Raw genomic sequence first — 15248 nt, 5'->3', positions numbered from 1 at the left:
ATGTTGATCTTGAATCCCCATACACTATTAAAGACACCCACACTAGGGAGAGGATGTATTTTAAATTAAAACGTTTATAGGCACAGAGAAGTGACTTTGCAAGCTAAACAGGAGTACTTCACTACTACGAATACTTTGCTGTTTTATGTTGGTAGCCCCACATATTTACCGATTTGTGTCGCTTTATGACAAACCTCACTGAAAGGGTTTCTGTAAAATATGGACTTAAATGTGTTAGTGATTGATTGATGTACAGTATTTATTGTACATTATGATTGGCACTTACACCTTTGAAGTCTAGGTACTGTAGCATCACATTCTATTAAAAGCACTACACAACCTTTTTCCTATTATATATTTTGCAGCAATTACATTGATCGCTTTACCTTTTTTCACGTTGGCAATTACACTAGTGTTTTTTGTTTCCGTGTAATGCCTCTTTCCTATAGCCTGAGAGAAATCAACTGTTCATGCACTGAATTTAAAAAATTGTCTTACTGTGCATTTCACATTGTCATTTCCCTTTTTTTAAAAAGAAAAACAAGACAATCTGAGTTTAAAAAATTTTTTAAACGTAATCTCTAAGATTCTGATGGTTAAAAAAAAAGATCAGGTTCACATATTGTAATTCTGAATGTAACAAGCAACTCAAAATAAGATAAGATAACTTGCTTTTTGCATTTCACTATGATGAAATGGATTCCATAATTCATTATGACAAGCAAGTTGGAATAAATATGATCAAGAGCGCTATGCAAATATCTTAAAAAAAAAACCCACAGAAGGCACCACAATTACAATAAAGCTTCATCCCATCATGATTCATTTTCCCCCCTAAAAGTAATAAGACCAACAAAAGAAATTCATCATAATGCATAATTAGTCAAGATGTACAAGCCAACCAGCTGGCTCTGCAGGGAGAAAAGGGAGGCAAGCTATTTTAACTAAAGTAAATGGCACTTTCAATCAAGTTTGGCTTTACTAGGTATTGTTCAGCTTGATTTTCCTGTTATTAACTTGTATTTCCCTATTTTATTTAGCATATCTTTTTGTTTGTTATTTTTTAGAAGAGTCACAGTTTGCAATGTTAGTGAACTTTTGTCTTGAATTGCTCACAAGTTGTTCTGCAGGTTGCACTTTGGGTGTCCCTGGTACTGCCACTTGGTAGAAGTTTGGTAACCGGATGTCGTATCGAAGTCCTTTTCCTACGTGCACTCTGTCATTCAAGGCATATAGTTTATCAGCAATGTCACTCCCAATTAAAATTGAAAACAGACGTGAGATGAAACGGTGTTTAGCAAACAGCAAATACAGTTTCTTTCTCCTCCAAGCCACATATCGACAGTCCGTCTCTGCTGTAAGAGTTACCTGAAAATGAGATTAAAAATAGCTAAATTCCAGTGTGCTGATGTTGACTATACAATTGTATAAAGGGCTCAGGTCTGTTCTTCTTACTCAGAAGAAACTCCCATGGGCTTCAATAGGAAATGTGCACAAGTAAAAACTGCAGAATCAGGCTTTTATGACAATTGACCACAGAAATCCTACAAATAGTCCTCTGAAAGTGCCACTAGTGCTCCTTGGATTGCTGCCTGTGCATGTGCCTTATTCTTTCTGCTCTGTATATACAACAGTTGAAGTTAACTGAACTATGTCAATTTAAGCCAGCTGAGAATATGACCCAAGACTCATTGCAGATAGAAGACAGGTGAGGAAGAAGACCAAGAATTTCTAGTTTCCTTGGATCCAGAAGTTCTCTAGGTGTAAGCCCAGACGAAATGTAAAAAGACCGTTACATAATACAAAGGCAGTCTATTTCTGAAATACCAAATACGGTCATTTTTTCTAAGCAATCAGATTTTGCAGCAACAATATAAAACTAAATAAAAATAAAATACCAACAGAATACAGACATAACCAATCAACTGAGTAACCAGACCTCCCTCCCCATATACCCAAGTCTGGCATTTTCAATAACAAAAATAATACAGTACATTAATTTCTAAAGTGATTAACTATGCAACAGTTTAAAGAAGTACACAAAAACCCTTCATGTTTTACCTGGAAAATACCCTCTTCTGTGGGTCTTAGGGAATCCCATTCAGGAGAATCCAGAAATTGAAGGGGGAAAATATAATGCAGAAACTCTCCATCAACGGTCACTCTGATCCTACCAAGATACAGTGGATATGTCAATATTGCACTCAAAAGTAGACAGAATAGTAAGTTATTTCTAATATTAAACAGCAGCTGGATGTGAGGTACTTTAATAGTCAGTATAGGGTGCTGAGGTCAGTGAGGTCTATGCTTATTTGTTCATTACTGTTTTCTTTAAGTTTTTATATACAGTTGGAACAAGCACACACAAAACAGCAAGCAAGCAACTAAGATTCAAATCTTATAGTCCTTAGTCAAGGCAAGATCATTCTATAGGTGACTGGCATGTGGAAGGGCTGAATGTTAGGCATACGGTGGCCTGATATGGCGGATATACATAGAGATGGTGAAAAAGCATGATTCACCTTCTTCTTCTAAGACCAATAGAACCCCCTTTGTTATTTTGTGGTTCTGCTTTTTAGAGGGCTGAGGTGAGAGGGAGGCATGGTAGCTGGGGAGACATCCCTCATGTAACATATATGGTTTTCCCATGCAAGGTAATGCTGTTTCAGGAGCTGTGACTGAGGCCAAGGGAATAGCATGGAGACATTGGGTCTCTGTATGAATGGCCTAGCCCTCCACAGACCAAGATTTTCATGAGTTAAAAAATTATCTAGGACTCAACTGCACCTTGTATGCCACTCTGAGGGCTACTCAGCAGGGCCGCCTAGAGGATTCAGGGGGCCTGGGGTCTTCGGCGGCGGGGGGCCCCCGCTGCTGAATTGCCGCCGAAGACCCGGCACTTCGGCGGCGGGTCCCGGAGCGGAAGGACCCCCCGCCACTAAATTGCCGCCGAAGACCTGGAGCGGAAGAAGCTCCAGGGGCCCAGGCCCCGCAAGAGTTTTCCGGGGCCACCGGAGCGAGTGAAGGACTCCGCTCCAGGGGCCCCGAAAAACTCTCATGGAGCCCCCTGCGGGGCCCGGAGCAAATTGCCCCACTTGCCTCCCCCTACTAGGCAGCTTAATGCTCTCATCTCCCATGCTCAGGGGGGTGCAAGTCTTTTGTCTCACCCCAGGAAGAAGTGTAACATGCATTTCCCTGCATGTTTGGCCAATGTGGAGGGATGGACACTACTCCTGCAGCATAGCTAGCACTCATGTGGACACTAGCAGGGACTGTGGTTGTGCCCAGCTGTCGTGGAAGGAGGCTGTTTGTTTCTTATGCCTTTTCCACTCCTTGGACACCCATGAAGCACGCAGGTACAATGTAGGATATAATGTAGCGATAATCTATTAAAACAAACATAGCATTCACTGCTATACGGTGTAGCACAATTTTGTTTTCCATATTAGACAGGTTATACTAATAGAGAACACTTCTAAAGTATTCTTATGTTATTAAAACAATAGATGGGTAACAAATACAGTGTACACATTGATGAATGCACTCATGCTCCCTTTACTTGAATTTCTTAAGGAAAAATGCAAGTGGTATAATACAATGGTCTGGAAAAAATATTAGTCTCCTTGTTCTTTAAGCTGTTATGGCTTTTGTGCTCAAAGTGTTTTCATGCTGGAGACTTCCTGGACATGTTTACAGTTTTTAAACTGTCAGCCTATTTAATCTCTGGTACTTGAATTAAATGTGAGCAAACAATATACAAATAAGGAATTACTGTTTACTTTTATATTTGGAAGGATGAAAAAAAACCCACCCTGTAAATAGATAAGAACAAACTGATACAAACCTTCCAGACACAAGCATAGAGAGTTTATCAATAGGTGTTTTGCCTTGCATAGCATAACAATGCTCCTTCTCCAAAGTAATCACTTCTGCATCACAACACAAGACAATCTTCCTAAAAACAGTCAAGGAGATTCCCAGAGGCTGAAAAAGAGAACTGTAGAGTTCCTGGAATTCTTTTTCAAAGGAAACACTCCGAACTTGGTAGGTAACATAAATAAATTGTATGAAGCATATCACAAAGAGGACAAAATTCCAGGAGAAGATATCAGCAGCACATATATCCAGCCAAGCCCATATAGAAGAGCAGAGAAAACCCAATCCAAGCAAACTGAAGACGTACATTAGCCCAAAGAATCCACTTCCTCCCATGAAGCCAACAACAAATAGAATACTAGCTAGATGGTATATCGATCCCTCTGGCTCTTGCTTCCAGGCTACACAGGTAGGATGTGCATATATCAAGCTCTCCCAAAAACTTTCATTTTCTCCCATGGCTGAAATAATTATTTGGTTCAGTTTAAGTTCTCTCTGCCTTCTAAAACTTTATTTATATAGGTACAGATAGAGGGGTCCATTGCTTTTCCATCTTTCTAGCCATTGGTAACTGATCACCATAATCCCAGGCTCTTCTATTTTAAGCATCTAGGAAGTTAGTGTTCTCAGAAGTCCATGTTCTTTCTCACCGGCTCATGTATCCTTCCAGATTGGCTGAATCCATAACATGATCTGATCTGGCTAAGTGAAGAAAAGAGAGGAGCATTTATACAAACATTTGCATAAGTTAGCTCAGACAAGATCTGCCAGAAATGGGCACTATGTTCACCTAATCTGACTTCTTACATAATACAAGTCATAGAATCTCACCAAGTGGCTCCAGCATCAAGCTCATCATAACTTCAGGCTTAAAGACTTCAGATGAGGGGGAAGTCCACCCTACATATCTTATTCTAATGGTTAATTACTCTCACTGTTAAAAATTTGCACACCTTATTTCTAGCCAAAAATAAATAAATAAAAAATAAAAATCTTTCCTTGTCTTAGATATCTTTCTTAATAACATATTGTCAGTAGGTCTGTCAAGCGATTAAAAATGTATTGTGATTAATCGCAGTGTTAAACAATAATAGAATACCATTTATTTAAACATTTTTGGATGTTTTCTACATTTTCAGATATATTGATTTCAATTACAACATAGAAAACAAAGAGTACAGTGTTAACTTTATTTATTTTTATTACAAATGTTTGCACTGTAAAAAACAAAAGAAATAGTATTTTTCAATTCACCTTCTTTGCATTTTGTCTGCAGTCAAAGTGTTCTTAAAATGAACAACATGTGCTGGGTCATCACCCGAGACTGCTTTAACATGAAATATATGGCAGAATGCAAGTAAAACAGAACAGGGGACAGACAATTCTCCCTCAAGGAGTTGTCACAAATAGTGTCATCAGCATGGAAGCATGTCCTCTGCAATGGTGGCCGAAGCATGAAGCGGCATACGAATGTTTAGCATATCTGGCACATAAATACTTTGCAATGCCAGCTACAAAAGTGCCATGCAAATACCTGTTCTCACTTTCTGGTGACATTGTAAATAAGAAGAGGGCAGCATTATCTCCTGTAAATGTAAACAAACTTGTTTGTCTTAGCAACTGACTGAACAAGAAGTAGGAGTGAGTGGACTTGTAGGCTCTGAAATTTTACATTGTTTTGTTTTTGAGTGCAGTTATGTTAAAAAAAATCTACATTTGTAAGTTGCACTTTCACAACAAAGACTGCACTACAGTACAGTGGATGAGGTGAATTAAAAATATTTTTCTCTCTTTTACTGTGCAAATATTTGTAATAAAAATATACACTTTGATTTCAATTACCACACAATACAATATATATGAAAATGTAAAAAAAATCCAAAATATTTAATAAATTTCAATTGGTATTCTATTGTTTAACGGTACAATTAAAACTGAGATTAATCGCAATTAATTTTTTAAATTGCAATTAATTTTTTTGACTTAATTGTGAGTTAGCTGTGATTAATTGACAGCCCTAATTTTCAGATTTTCAGCAATAGTCCTTTTAGGGCACTGAAGGAATGACAAGTTTGGCATGAAAGATAAGATCGGATTGATTCCTTACTCAAATTAATAAGAGATTGTGTGTGGTGGGGGTTATTTTATAGCTATGTCAATAGCCTTATTAATTATATGCCAACAATCAAGAACACTGCTTATTAATTTTTTGAACTATGGACCATGTATAAACAAAAAAGTCAAAAGAAAATTTAAGGAGCAAAATTCAATATTGTAAGGATGATATCAGTGCAATACAAGTTTCATTAACACCAAAATAGGAGGAAGTAACAAAATATTCTTGTTAATATTTTAATAGGATAATCAGTTGGAGTTGAATTTCAATTCAAATTTCCAAGTGTGTTCTATGTATCTATGGCCTCCCATCACTGTAGTACTGGTAATCCTCCAAGTATTTACAAAAAGAAATAAGAACAAAACTTCCCCAGTCTGTTGGAGCAATAGCTTGATTAATTTGTATTTTGGGGGATTTTGTTTACAAAGTATGAGAGAGGAGAACTGATTGAGAGAATGCTAAGAAAAACAAATGAGTTTTACATTTAACCATGAGATCTGGGGGTCACTCCTATCTTTTGAGGGCATGGTTCCACAGGCTAGGTCCAGCCCCTGTGAAAGCTGTCTCTTGCTCTCATGAGCCTCCCTCTGTTGACTGGCAGTTTCATTGTTACAACTGAATATAGCTGCCCTGGGAAGTCATGTTTGCAGAGTGACTGGCAATCTCTTGGATAGACAGAGCCAATCCAATGGAGGGCTTTGAAGATTAGGGCAGAGATCTAAACAGGACTCTGTATTCTATGGGGAGCCAGTAGAGAGAGTAGAGCACCATAGTGATGTGTTCATATTTAAGAAAATAAAAACACAGTCATCCACATTGATGTTAAACAAGTTTTAACCTATGTGCACAGCATCTTTAGTTGACTTGTCTTAACTTTCTTGAATATTCTCATGTAGACTTGGCCCAATATTATACTACTATGTAAACATTGCTTCACTATGAAACCTGCCCTAAAACATTACTAACTTTACATTATACATAAACATGTAAAATTTCTTTTACTATATGGCCAACAGAAATATGTTCTAGTGTACATTCTGTGTCCCGAGACATCTGAAAGGGCACGTTTAATAAGTATAACATAATAAACAAATGTGATTTATAAAATGGAGTTGAAAATAGATATTAGGACTTGCATTAGTCATACTATCTGGTATCACTTAACAAATAGTGCTAGTATTTCTACTATTATTCCACCAAAAGCAGAGTATTGATGATAAGTTTGACTTATATTCAAACCCTATCAAATCTCACATATCAAGTAGTAACTTTTTAAATGAAGGCTGCAAATACCAAAAGAAAGGAGCTACCAGTTGGGAAGGCCTCCTCTGTAAACAACATGTGTTGAGGCAGATCAGCTGGAAATGGAACTTGGGGAAGAGGGAATGTCTGTTGGCAGCCAAGTGGATACATCCAAGGAACATGCTAGATCAGTGGTTCTCAAACTTTAATATTTTTCACGGACCACTTGAAAATTGCCTAGGGTCTCGGCGGACCACTTAATGATCTTTCCAAAGGTTGTTTGTACCGTTCGCTAACTATTGTAAAGCGCTTTGGATAAAAGCGCTATATTATATATTATAAAAACACAACATTAACTTTTTTTGTTCTACAAATAAAAGCACACAACTCATATTTTAATATCAGTAGTCTTACCTTTCTAATGCAATGGATGTGCCCTCTCTACCCCCATTGCGGCAGCCCCTGAGCTGGGGCTGGGAAGGGGGGGTATCTCTCCCCAACAGCCGCAGCCCTAGAGCTGGGGAAAGTCGCCTCTTTCTCTGGCCACTGCAGCCCTGCATGTCCCAAATTCCCCCCACCCTCTCTTCTCACTCCACTGTCCCCTCCCACCTACCCCCTCTTCCCCCCACCGAGGCCACCACCTCACCTTACATGTGCATCTTCTCCAGGGTCCAGGCACCTTATTAGCGGTGCCATGCCTGCGCAGCTCCACTAATTAGGTGGGTGGCTCTTCATTTTCTTGTGTGCAGCTGCCCAGGCACGCACCTTAGAGGGAACTATCCGCGGACCACCTGAATGGAGCTCACGAACCACTGGTGGTTCGCGGACCACAGTTTGAGAACCTCTACGCTAAATGGCATGATTCTCTGGTGTAGGTAGTTCAACTCTGACATAATCTCACAAAGGTAAATGCTGGTTCATGCCAGAATTAACAACCTGCAGAGAAGGTCTGAATATGCAGCCGGGGGCGTGATCTAAAGCCCACTGAAGTAAATGGAAACGACTCATTCACTTCAATGCGCTCTGGATCATGCCCATAAGCAAGGGAAACAGTAGCAGCATAAGAACTGCTGGTGTAAGAAACGGTGGAGCCTTCCAGTCACACGCAAAGTCTTCAAGCATGGTCAGGGCGGGGGGGGGGGGGAAAATCTCCAGAGTTTCTCATGGATCTCCAGCCTATTTGTATAATGTAGGACCTATGGCTAGCCACCATCTCTGCCTCACTGAGTGGATGACCCTGCGGAGATACTAGAAATTTTCCCTACCTAGGAAGGGCATGATCTAGCTTTTTTTGTTTGCTTTTTTATTTTTATTTTTTAATTTACAAATAACTTTTCCCAACATGGTAAGGATTGCTTCTTAATATTTGAAATTTTATTGGCACAAACTAGGTCACATGCTTCTGTACTCTCTGAAGTCAGTGGCAAAGCATCTCCTGACTTCAGGGGTGAAGGATCTGGCCCCAAATGAGTCAATATGGAACATAAGCGTAGCGCAGGGTGTTCCTTTTTCATCACATGTAAAATGACACTTTTCAGCTATGACATGCAGAAAACCTGTCAAGAATAAGTAAAGCTGCACAGTTTAAGGGTGCCTCTGTATACACCAAGTTCAAAGGAACTTGCTCTTATACTACAGGCATGAAAATATAGAAAGAATTTCTCAAAAGCAACCACAAAGAGAACAATATATAACAAAGCTTTAGAGTTATAGCCTACACGTTATAACATACACGATGCTATTTAACACTTTCAGTACTCATTTTGCACATTTTGATTTATTCCCAGGAAAAGCCACTGAATATCTGAGCTCTGTGAGATCACCAGAATTTAAAAACATATTGGCTTCTGTGTCAGATTTTAAAACAAAATATACTTATCCAAAAGGAGCCTAGCATCGGTAGGAAGTGTAAAATCAAAATTAATCAGTGGTGTAATTAAAAGTGAAAAATACCCAACTTTAAATGTCAGTTCCACTGCTGTTTTACTAGGAAAAAAGAGAAATCTATTGCAAATACTAGATTTCTTGGGACATCAAATGGAACTGATTTTCCAGGAACCACTGAAGTCAATACTTAGAGGAAGTGCTACTGGTGTGCTGAGTGAATCCAGCAGTTCAGAAGTACCACCCTTGAAATGACAATTCATAGAGGTGCATGGAATATATCAATAGCACATTTATTAGCTGCTAAGCTTTAATTCCTTTAGTTTACTAAAAAAAGGAACATTAGCTGCAGGATTCCAAGACATGGTTGCTAAAATGATGAAATCTAGAAGAGTTGAGAGAAATATAGTGGGGCAGTACTGATGAGAAGTTTTGGAGGTCTGGCCCTCTCTGAGTACTAAGATCTGCAAGAGTGTACATGCGTGCGCGCGCACGCGCGGGGAGAGGGAGGGGTAATGATCTTCTTTCCACAGCACACATTTTTTTTGTTTAATTAAAAGGGGGGAGCCATGTGGCACTATTGGACCCTAAATCCTGTAGAAGAGATATCCTGGAGCTTTAAGATAAGCTGTTCTCCAAATTCTATTCTCAGTCACACTAGTGTAAATCTTGGAGTCAATGGAGTTACTACAGAAATATACGGTAACTAAATGCAGAATTTGGCACTTTGACCACGTGAGTTGATAAGAGCCATGTCTGCTACAAATAAAAATTCTTAAGTTACTTAGATGGAGAGATCATTAGGCACTACAAGTAGGGTCAAAATATAGAATTGTTGAACTCAAAGCAACAGAATTGACAGATGCACATGGCTATTGAGTCTTCTATTCTGAAATTCGTTGGCAGTGCAGTGAGAATGCTGCTAGTCAACTGCAGAACAAAAAATCCTTTAAAAATCACTTAAGACAACCTGGTCCTATGTTGTTCTTTACTTTTGATAACACAGCTGTTTCTAGCTTAGTGTCAACGATACCCCATCTACCAATTGTCAAATTAATACAATACCAATTCCTGTGAAGTAAACTGCTGCGTTTTGAATGAGATTGTGGTCAAAATATTATGGGGGACTCTGCCTGTATGATGTAAATAAGATCATAGATCAGTCCTACTACCACCGAGTTCACACAACATGGAGCATTTATTATGTTATGCAACTGAAACTGACACAATGCAACCTTAGAATTCCAGTGGCCTGGGATAGCCACTACCAGTTAACTCCAAGCTTTTGTAACTCCTGTATTTCAACTCATGTAAACACAGATTGTCTATCTTTTAATGAACCTAAGCCAAAATCTCTATAATAAAGCAGTACATTGTTAAGACGTAGAACTATATATGGGGATATCAAGATTAATACACAGGGCCAAACAACACAAATCCAGTGTCACTTGTACTACTTCCACTCGATAAAGAAGGTCAGTTCCACAAAATGACAAGCATTAAAAATACTTCATAACCTTATAAAGCCCTCAAATCATCTCTCTTCTGCATAGTCAATTTACTTCCTATTTATACCAGGGTTTACCAACTTATCAAATGGAATCACAAACTCAACAAAGAGTCCTGTGGCACCTTACAGACTAACAGACATAAGCTTTTGGAGCATAAGCTTTTGTGAGTGAATACCCACTTCGTCAGATGCATGTGGTGGAAATTTCCAGAAGCAGGTATAAATATGCAGGCCAGAATCAGTCTAGAGATAATGAGGTTAGTTCAATCAGGGAGGATGAGGCCCTCTTCTACCACTTGAGGTGTGAACACCAAGGGAGGAGAAACTGCTTTTGTAGTTGGCTAGCCATTCACAGTCTTTGTTTAATCTTGAGCTGATGGTGTCAAATTTGCAAATGAACTGAAGTTCAGCAGTTCCTCTTTGGAGTCTGGTCCTGAAGTTTTTTTGCTGCAGGATGGTTACCTTTAAATCTGCTATTGTGTGTCCAGGGAGGTTGAAGTTTTCTCCTACAGGTTTCTGTATATTGCCATTCCTAATGTCTGACTTGTGTCCATTTATACTTTTACGGAGGGATTGTCCAGTTTGTCCGATGTACATAGCAGAGGGGCAAATGACTGATTCTTGGAGCAGCTAGTCCTGGAACCCATAAGAGGAGAGACAATTCTTGATTTAGTCTTAAGTGCAGCACAGGATCTGAGGTGACTATAGCTGGACCGCTTGGTAATAGTAACCATAATATAATTAAATTTAAAATCCCTCTGGCAGGGAAACCACCACAGCATCCCAACACTGTAACATTTAATTTTAGAAAGGGGAACGACACAAAAATGAGGATATTAGTTAAAACAGAAATTAAAAGGTACAGTGCCAAAAGTGAAATCCCTGGAAACTTTTTAAAGACACCATAATAGAGGCTCAACTTAAATGTATATCCCTAAATTAAAAAACACAGTAAGACAACCAAAAAAGTGCCACTTTGGCTAAACAACAAAGTAAAAGAAGCAGTGAGACAAAAAGGCATCCTTTAAAAAGTGGAAGTTAAATCCTAGTGAGGAAAATAGAAAGGAGCATAAACTCTGACAAATGAAGTGTAAAAATATAATTAAGAAGGCTAAAAAAGAATTTGAAGAACAGGTAGCCAAAGACTCAAAAAGTAATAGCAAACATTTTTTAAGTGCTGTATATACTCATTCATTAGTCCGTTCGTTTATAAGCCGACTCCCCAAGATGGTTAGGTAAAAATAGCAAAAACTGTATGACCTTTTCATAAGCCGACCCTATTTTTCAGGGATTGGCAAACTTTTGCTCCTGGCCCATTAGGGTAAGCTGCTAGCGAGCCTGAATGTTTTGTTTACTTGGAGCATTCACAGGCATGGAGCCCCTCAGCTCTCAGTGGCCGCAGTTTGCTGTGCGAGAGTTCTGCAGCTCCCATTGGCTGGGAATGGCAAACCGCGGCCACTGGGAGCTGAGGGGCTTCATGCCTGTGAACGCTTCAGGTAAACAAAACATCCCGACCTGCCAGCGGCTTACCCTGACAGGCCGGGAGCCAAAGTTTGCCAACTCCTGCTATATTTTAAAAGCTGGCATCACAAGAAACACTCAAAAGTTTTGCTAGAATTATTTTAATGTAATCCAACGAAAAATGTTATAATAACTGAACAAATATGTATTCACCTTCAAAATTACAGTCAATATTTAAAATCGGTAAATGGATATTTAAAACAAGTAACTTAGAACAATATGAGACTTTAAAAAGTCTTAAAATCCTTCAAAGTCTGAATCAGTCTCTGATTCACCAAACAGTTCATTAAACTTGGTTTTAGTCACAGATGCACCTGCATTGTCATCGTAGATGTCAGCATTGTCGTCTTCAGACTCAGATTCCTTCTCATCATCAGCCTCTGTTGTGTCATCATCAAATATGGCATCACCTTCTGACCCATCAAGTGCATTGCTGATGCAGCATTTCCTAAATGATTTTTCTACCATTTCCGAGGGAATGGACACCCACGCATCCTTGATCCACTGGGCGACCAGATTGATTTCAGACTTCATAAGATTCCTGCTTTTTGTCAACTTGGCCGTGCCTGAGCACATCCATTCAGACCACATTTTGCGTAGCCTGTCTTTAAAGGGTTTGTTCAGGCAGACATCAAGCGGCTGTAGAACTGAAGTTAAGCCTCCAGGTATTACAGCCAAAGTAGTTTTTATATTTTTGGCCACATTTTTCACCTCATCCGTCTTGTGTGCCCTGAACATGTCCCAAACGAGCATAGCAGGTTTCTTGAAAAGTGCTTCTGGTCTCTTATTCCCACACTTTTTCTAGCCATTCAATAGTCCCACTTTCATCCATCCATCCATCCCTTTTCATGTGCACGTACGATGACACCAGCAGGAAATTTCATGTTTTTACGCAAGGTTTTTCTTTTAAAAAACAACAACAACAGGAGGGAGCTTTGATCCATTTGCCAAACATGATAAAACCACTGCAAAATTGATTTTTTCATGGCCAGTGGTTTTAATTAAAACTGTTTTTTCACCAACACCATTTATTGTTATGTTGCTCGGGAGATCGAATGTCATCGGTGTTTCGTCCATATTTCCTATTTGTGACAGTTCAAATGCATATTCCTTTTGATATTTTATAATAAACCTTTGGAAAGATTCATTTTTTCTTCCAGATCTCTCGGCAGCTTTTGCGCTATCTTTGTTCGCTGATGAAGACAGAGACCATGACGGGTCATGAACCAAGTACACCAACCCACTGATGCAAAAAACACTGACGGCTTTACTGACTTGTATTTGTTGTCTTTTGACATTTGCAGAGCATGCAGACAAATTCAAGTTCTAGTGACAATGTACCCATTTTGTTGACATTCAACAACCCAATTATTGAGATCTTTCTCCAGCTCAGGAAATGAAGCGCAGCTCGTTGGACATTTTTTCTTGCTTCTTGGCATGTCTTAGTGTTGTTTTATTTTTTTGCCATTCTCTTACTTGCTTCTCCTTGATACAGAATTCATGAATAGAGGCACAATTATTGTTTGCTTCTGTATATTCAACAACTTTAAGTTTGAACGCTGCATAATAAGCAGACCTTTTTATTTTGATTTCACCCTTGTTCATTTTAAATACTAGTATGAAAATAGATTATTATTGTAGTTATAGATTTTGTAGGTCTTTATATAAGAATGTCACCTGCTTTATCACTGTCAAATTATGATTGTTCTTTGTTTATTTCAAAGCAGCCCTGTAGATTGGCAATGTCTGTGGGGATAACAGGCTATTTCAATTTTATTAGAGATTCCATTGATTCTGCATATTACATTTTCATATTAACTCGAGACTTACGAGGTCCAATGGTAGAAATGCATGAGATCAAATTACACAGTAGCGGATTGACACTACTGCTATAGTACTATTGTTCATCGTATTTTTCTGATTAGCTTATAAGGCATAGCATTTTGTGAAATGCATGGGTCAAATGTCATGCAGATCTGCAGCACTGGGAATGGCAAGCTGCGGCCACGGGGAGCTGAGGGGCTCCATGCCTGCAGATGCTCCAAGTAAACAAAACCACAATGTATTAGATATTCAATTCAATGATTCCATAGAGTTTAAAATCACCACATTTTGGTGTAGACCCGTTTACAAGCCAACCCCCGCTCTTTGATGCGTCACTTTTTTACCAAAAATATTCAGCTTATGAACGAGTATATACGGTACATCAGAAGCAGGAAGCCTTCTAAGAACCAGCCACTGGACGATCGAGATTCTAAAGGAGCACTCTAGGACAATAAGGCAATTGCGGAGAAACTAAATGAATTCTCTGCATTGGTCTTCACGGCTGAGAATGTGAAGGAAATTCCCAAACCTGAGCCATTCTTTTTAGATGACAAATCTGAGTAACTGTCACAGATTGAGGTGTCATTAGAGGAGGTTTTGGAACAAATCGATAAACTAAACAGTAATAAGTCACCAGGACCAGATGGTATTCATCCAAGAGTTCTGAAGGAACTCAAATATGAAATTGCAGAACTACTAACTGTAGTTTGTAACCTATCATTTAAATCAGTTTCTGTACCGAATGACTGGAGGATAGCTAATGTGCTGCCAATTTTTAAAAAGGGCTCCAGAGGCGATCCTGGCAATTACAGGCCAGTAAGCCTGACTTCAGTACCGGGCAAACTCATTAACACTATAGTAAAGAACAAAATTGTCAGACACATAGATGAACATAAATGTATTGGGAAAGAGTCAACTTGGTTTTTGTAAAGGGAAATCATGTCTTGCCAATCTACTAGAATTCTTTGAGGGGGGTCAACAAGCACGTGGACAAGGGGGAGCCAGTGGATATAGCGTACTTAGATTTTCAGAAAGCCTTTGACAAGGTCCCTCACCAAAGGCTCTTAAGCAAAGTAAGCGGTCATGGAAAAAGAGGGAAGGTCCTCTCATGGACTGGTAACTGGTTAAAAGATAGGAAACAAAGAATAGGAATAAATGGTCAGTTTTCAGAATGGAGAAAGGTAAATAGTGGTGTCCCCCAAGGGGCTGTACTGGGCCCAGCCCTATTCAACATATTCATAAATGATCTGGAAAAAGGAGTAAGCAGTGAAGTGA

General features: G+C 39.1%; 1 protein-coding gene across 12 annotated transcripts in view; it reads right to left on the bottom strand.

Moving 5' to 3' along the window:
- Positions 1 to 241: 241 nt before the first annotated feature.
- POPDC3 (popeye domain containing 3) overlaps positions 242 to 15248 on the bottom strand; it is a 39955-nt gene continuing 24948 nt past the window's right edge. For 8 of the 12 annotated variants that reach the window (XM_039529925.1, XM_039529920.1, XM_039529926.1 and 5 more), the window contains 3 exons: positions 3845 to 4578; positions 2062 to 2170; positions 242 to 1368 (listed from right to left, as the gene is read on the bottom strand). In XM_039529925.1, coding sequence (XP_039385859.1) covers positions 1057 to 1368; positions 2062 to 2170; positions 3845 to 4335 — 912 coding nt within the window. In that variant the 5' untranslated portion in view covers positions 4336 to 4578 and the 3' untranslated portion in view covers positions 242 to 1056. The remainder of the gene's footprint in view (positions 1369 to 2061; positions 2171 to 3844; positions 4579 to 15248) is intronic. The other 4 variants (XM_039529929.1, XM_039529930.1, XM_039529931.1 and 1 more) reach the window with 3 other exon arrangements.

The sequence above is a fragment of the Mauremys reevesii genome, linkage group 3, assembly GCF_016161935.1.
Source record: "Mauremys reevesii isolate NIE-2019 linkage group 3, ASM1616193v1, whole genome shotgun sequence".
NCBI lineage: Eukaryota > Metazoa > Chordata > Testudines > Geoemydidae > Mauremys > Mauremys reevesii.
Note: the sequence above shows the minus strand (reverse complement) of the source record. Positions and strands in the feature narration are given on the sequence as shown.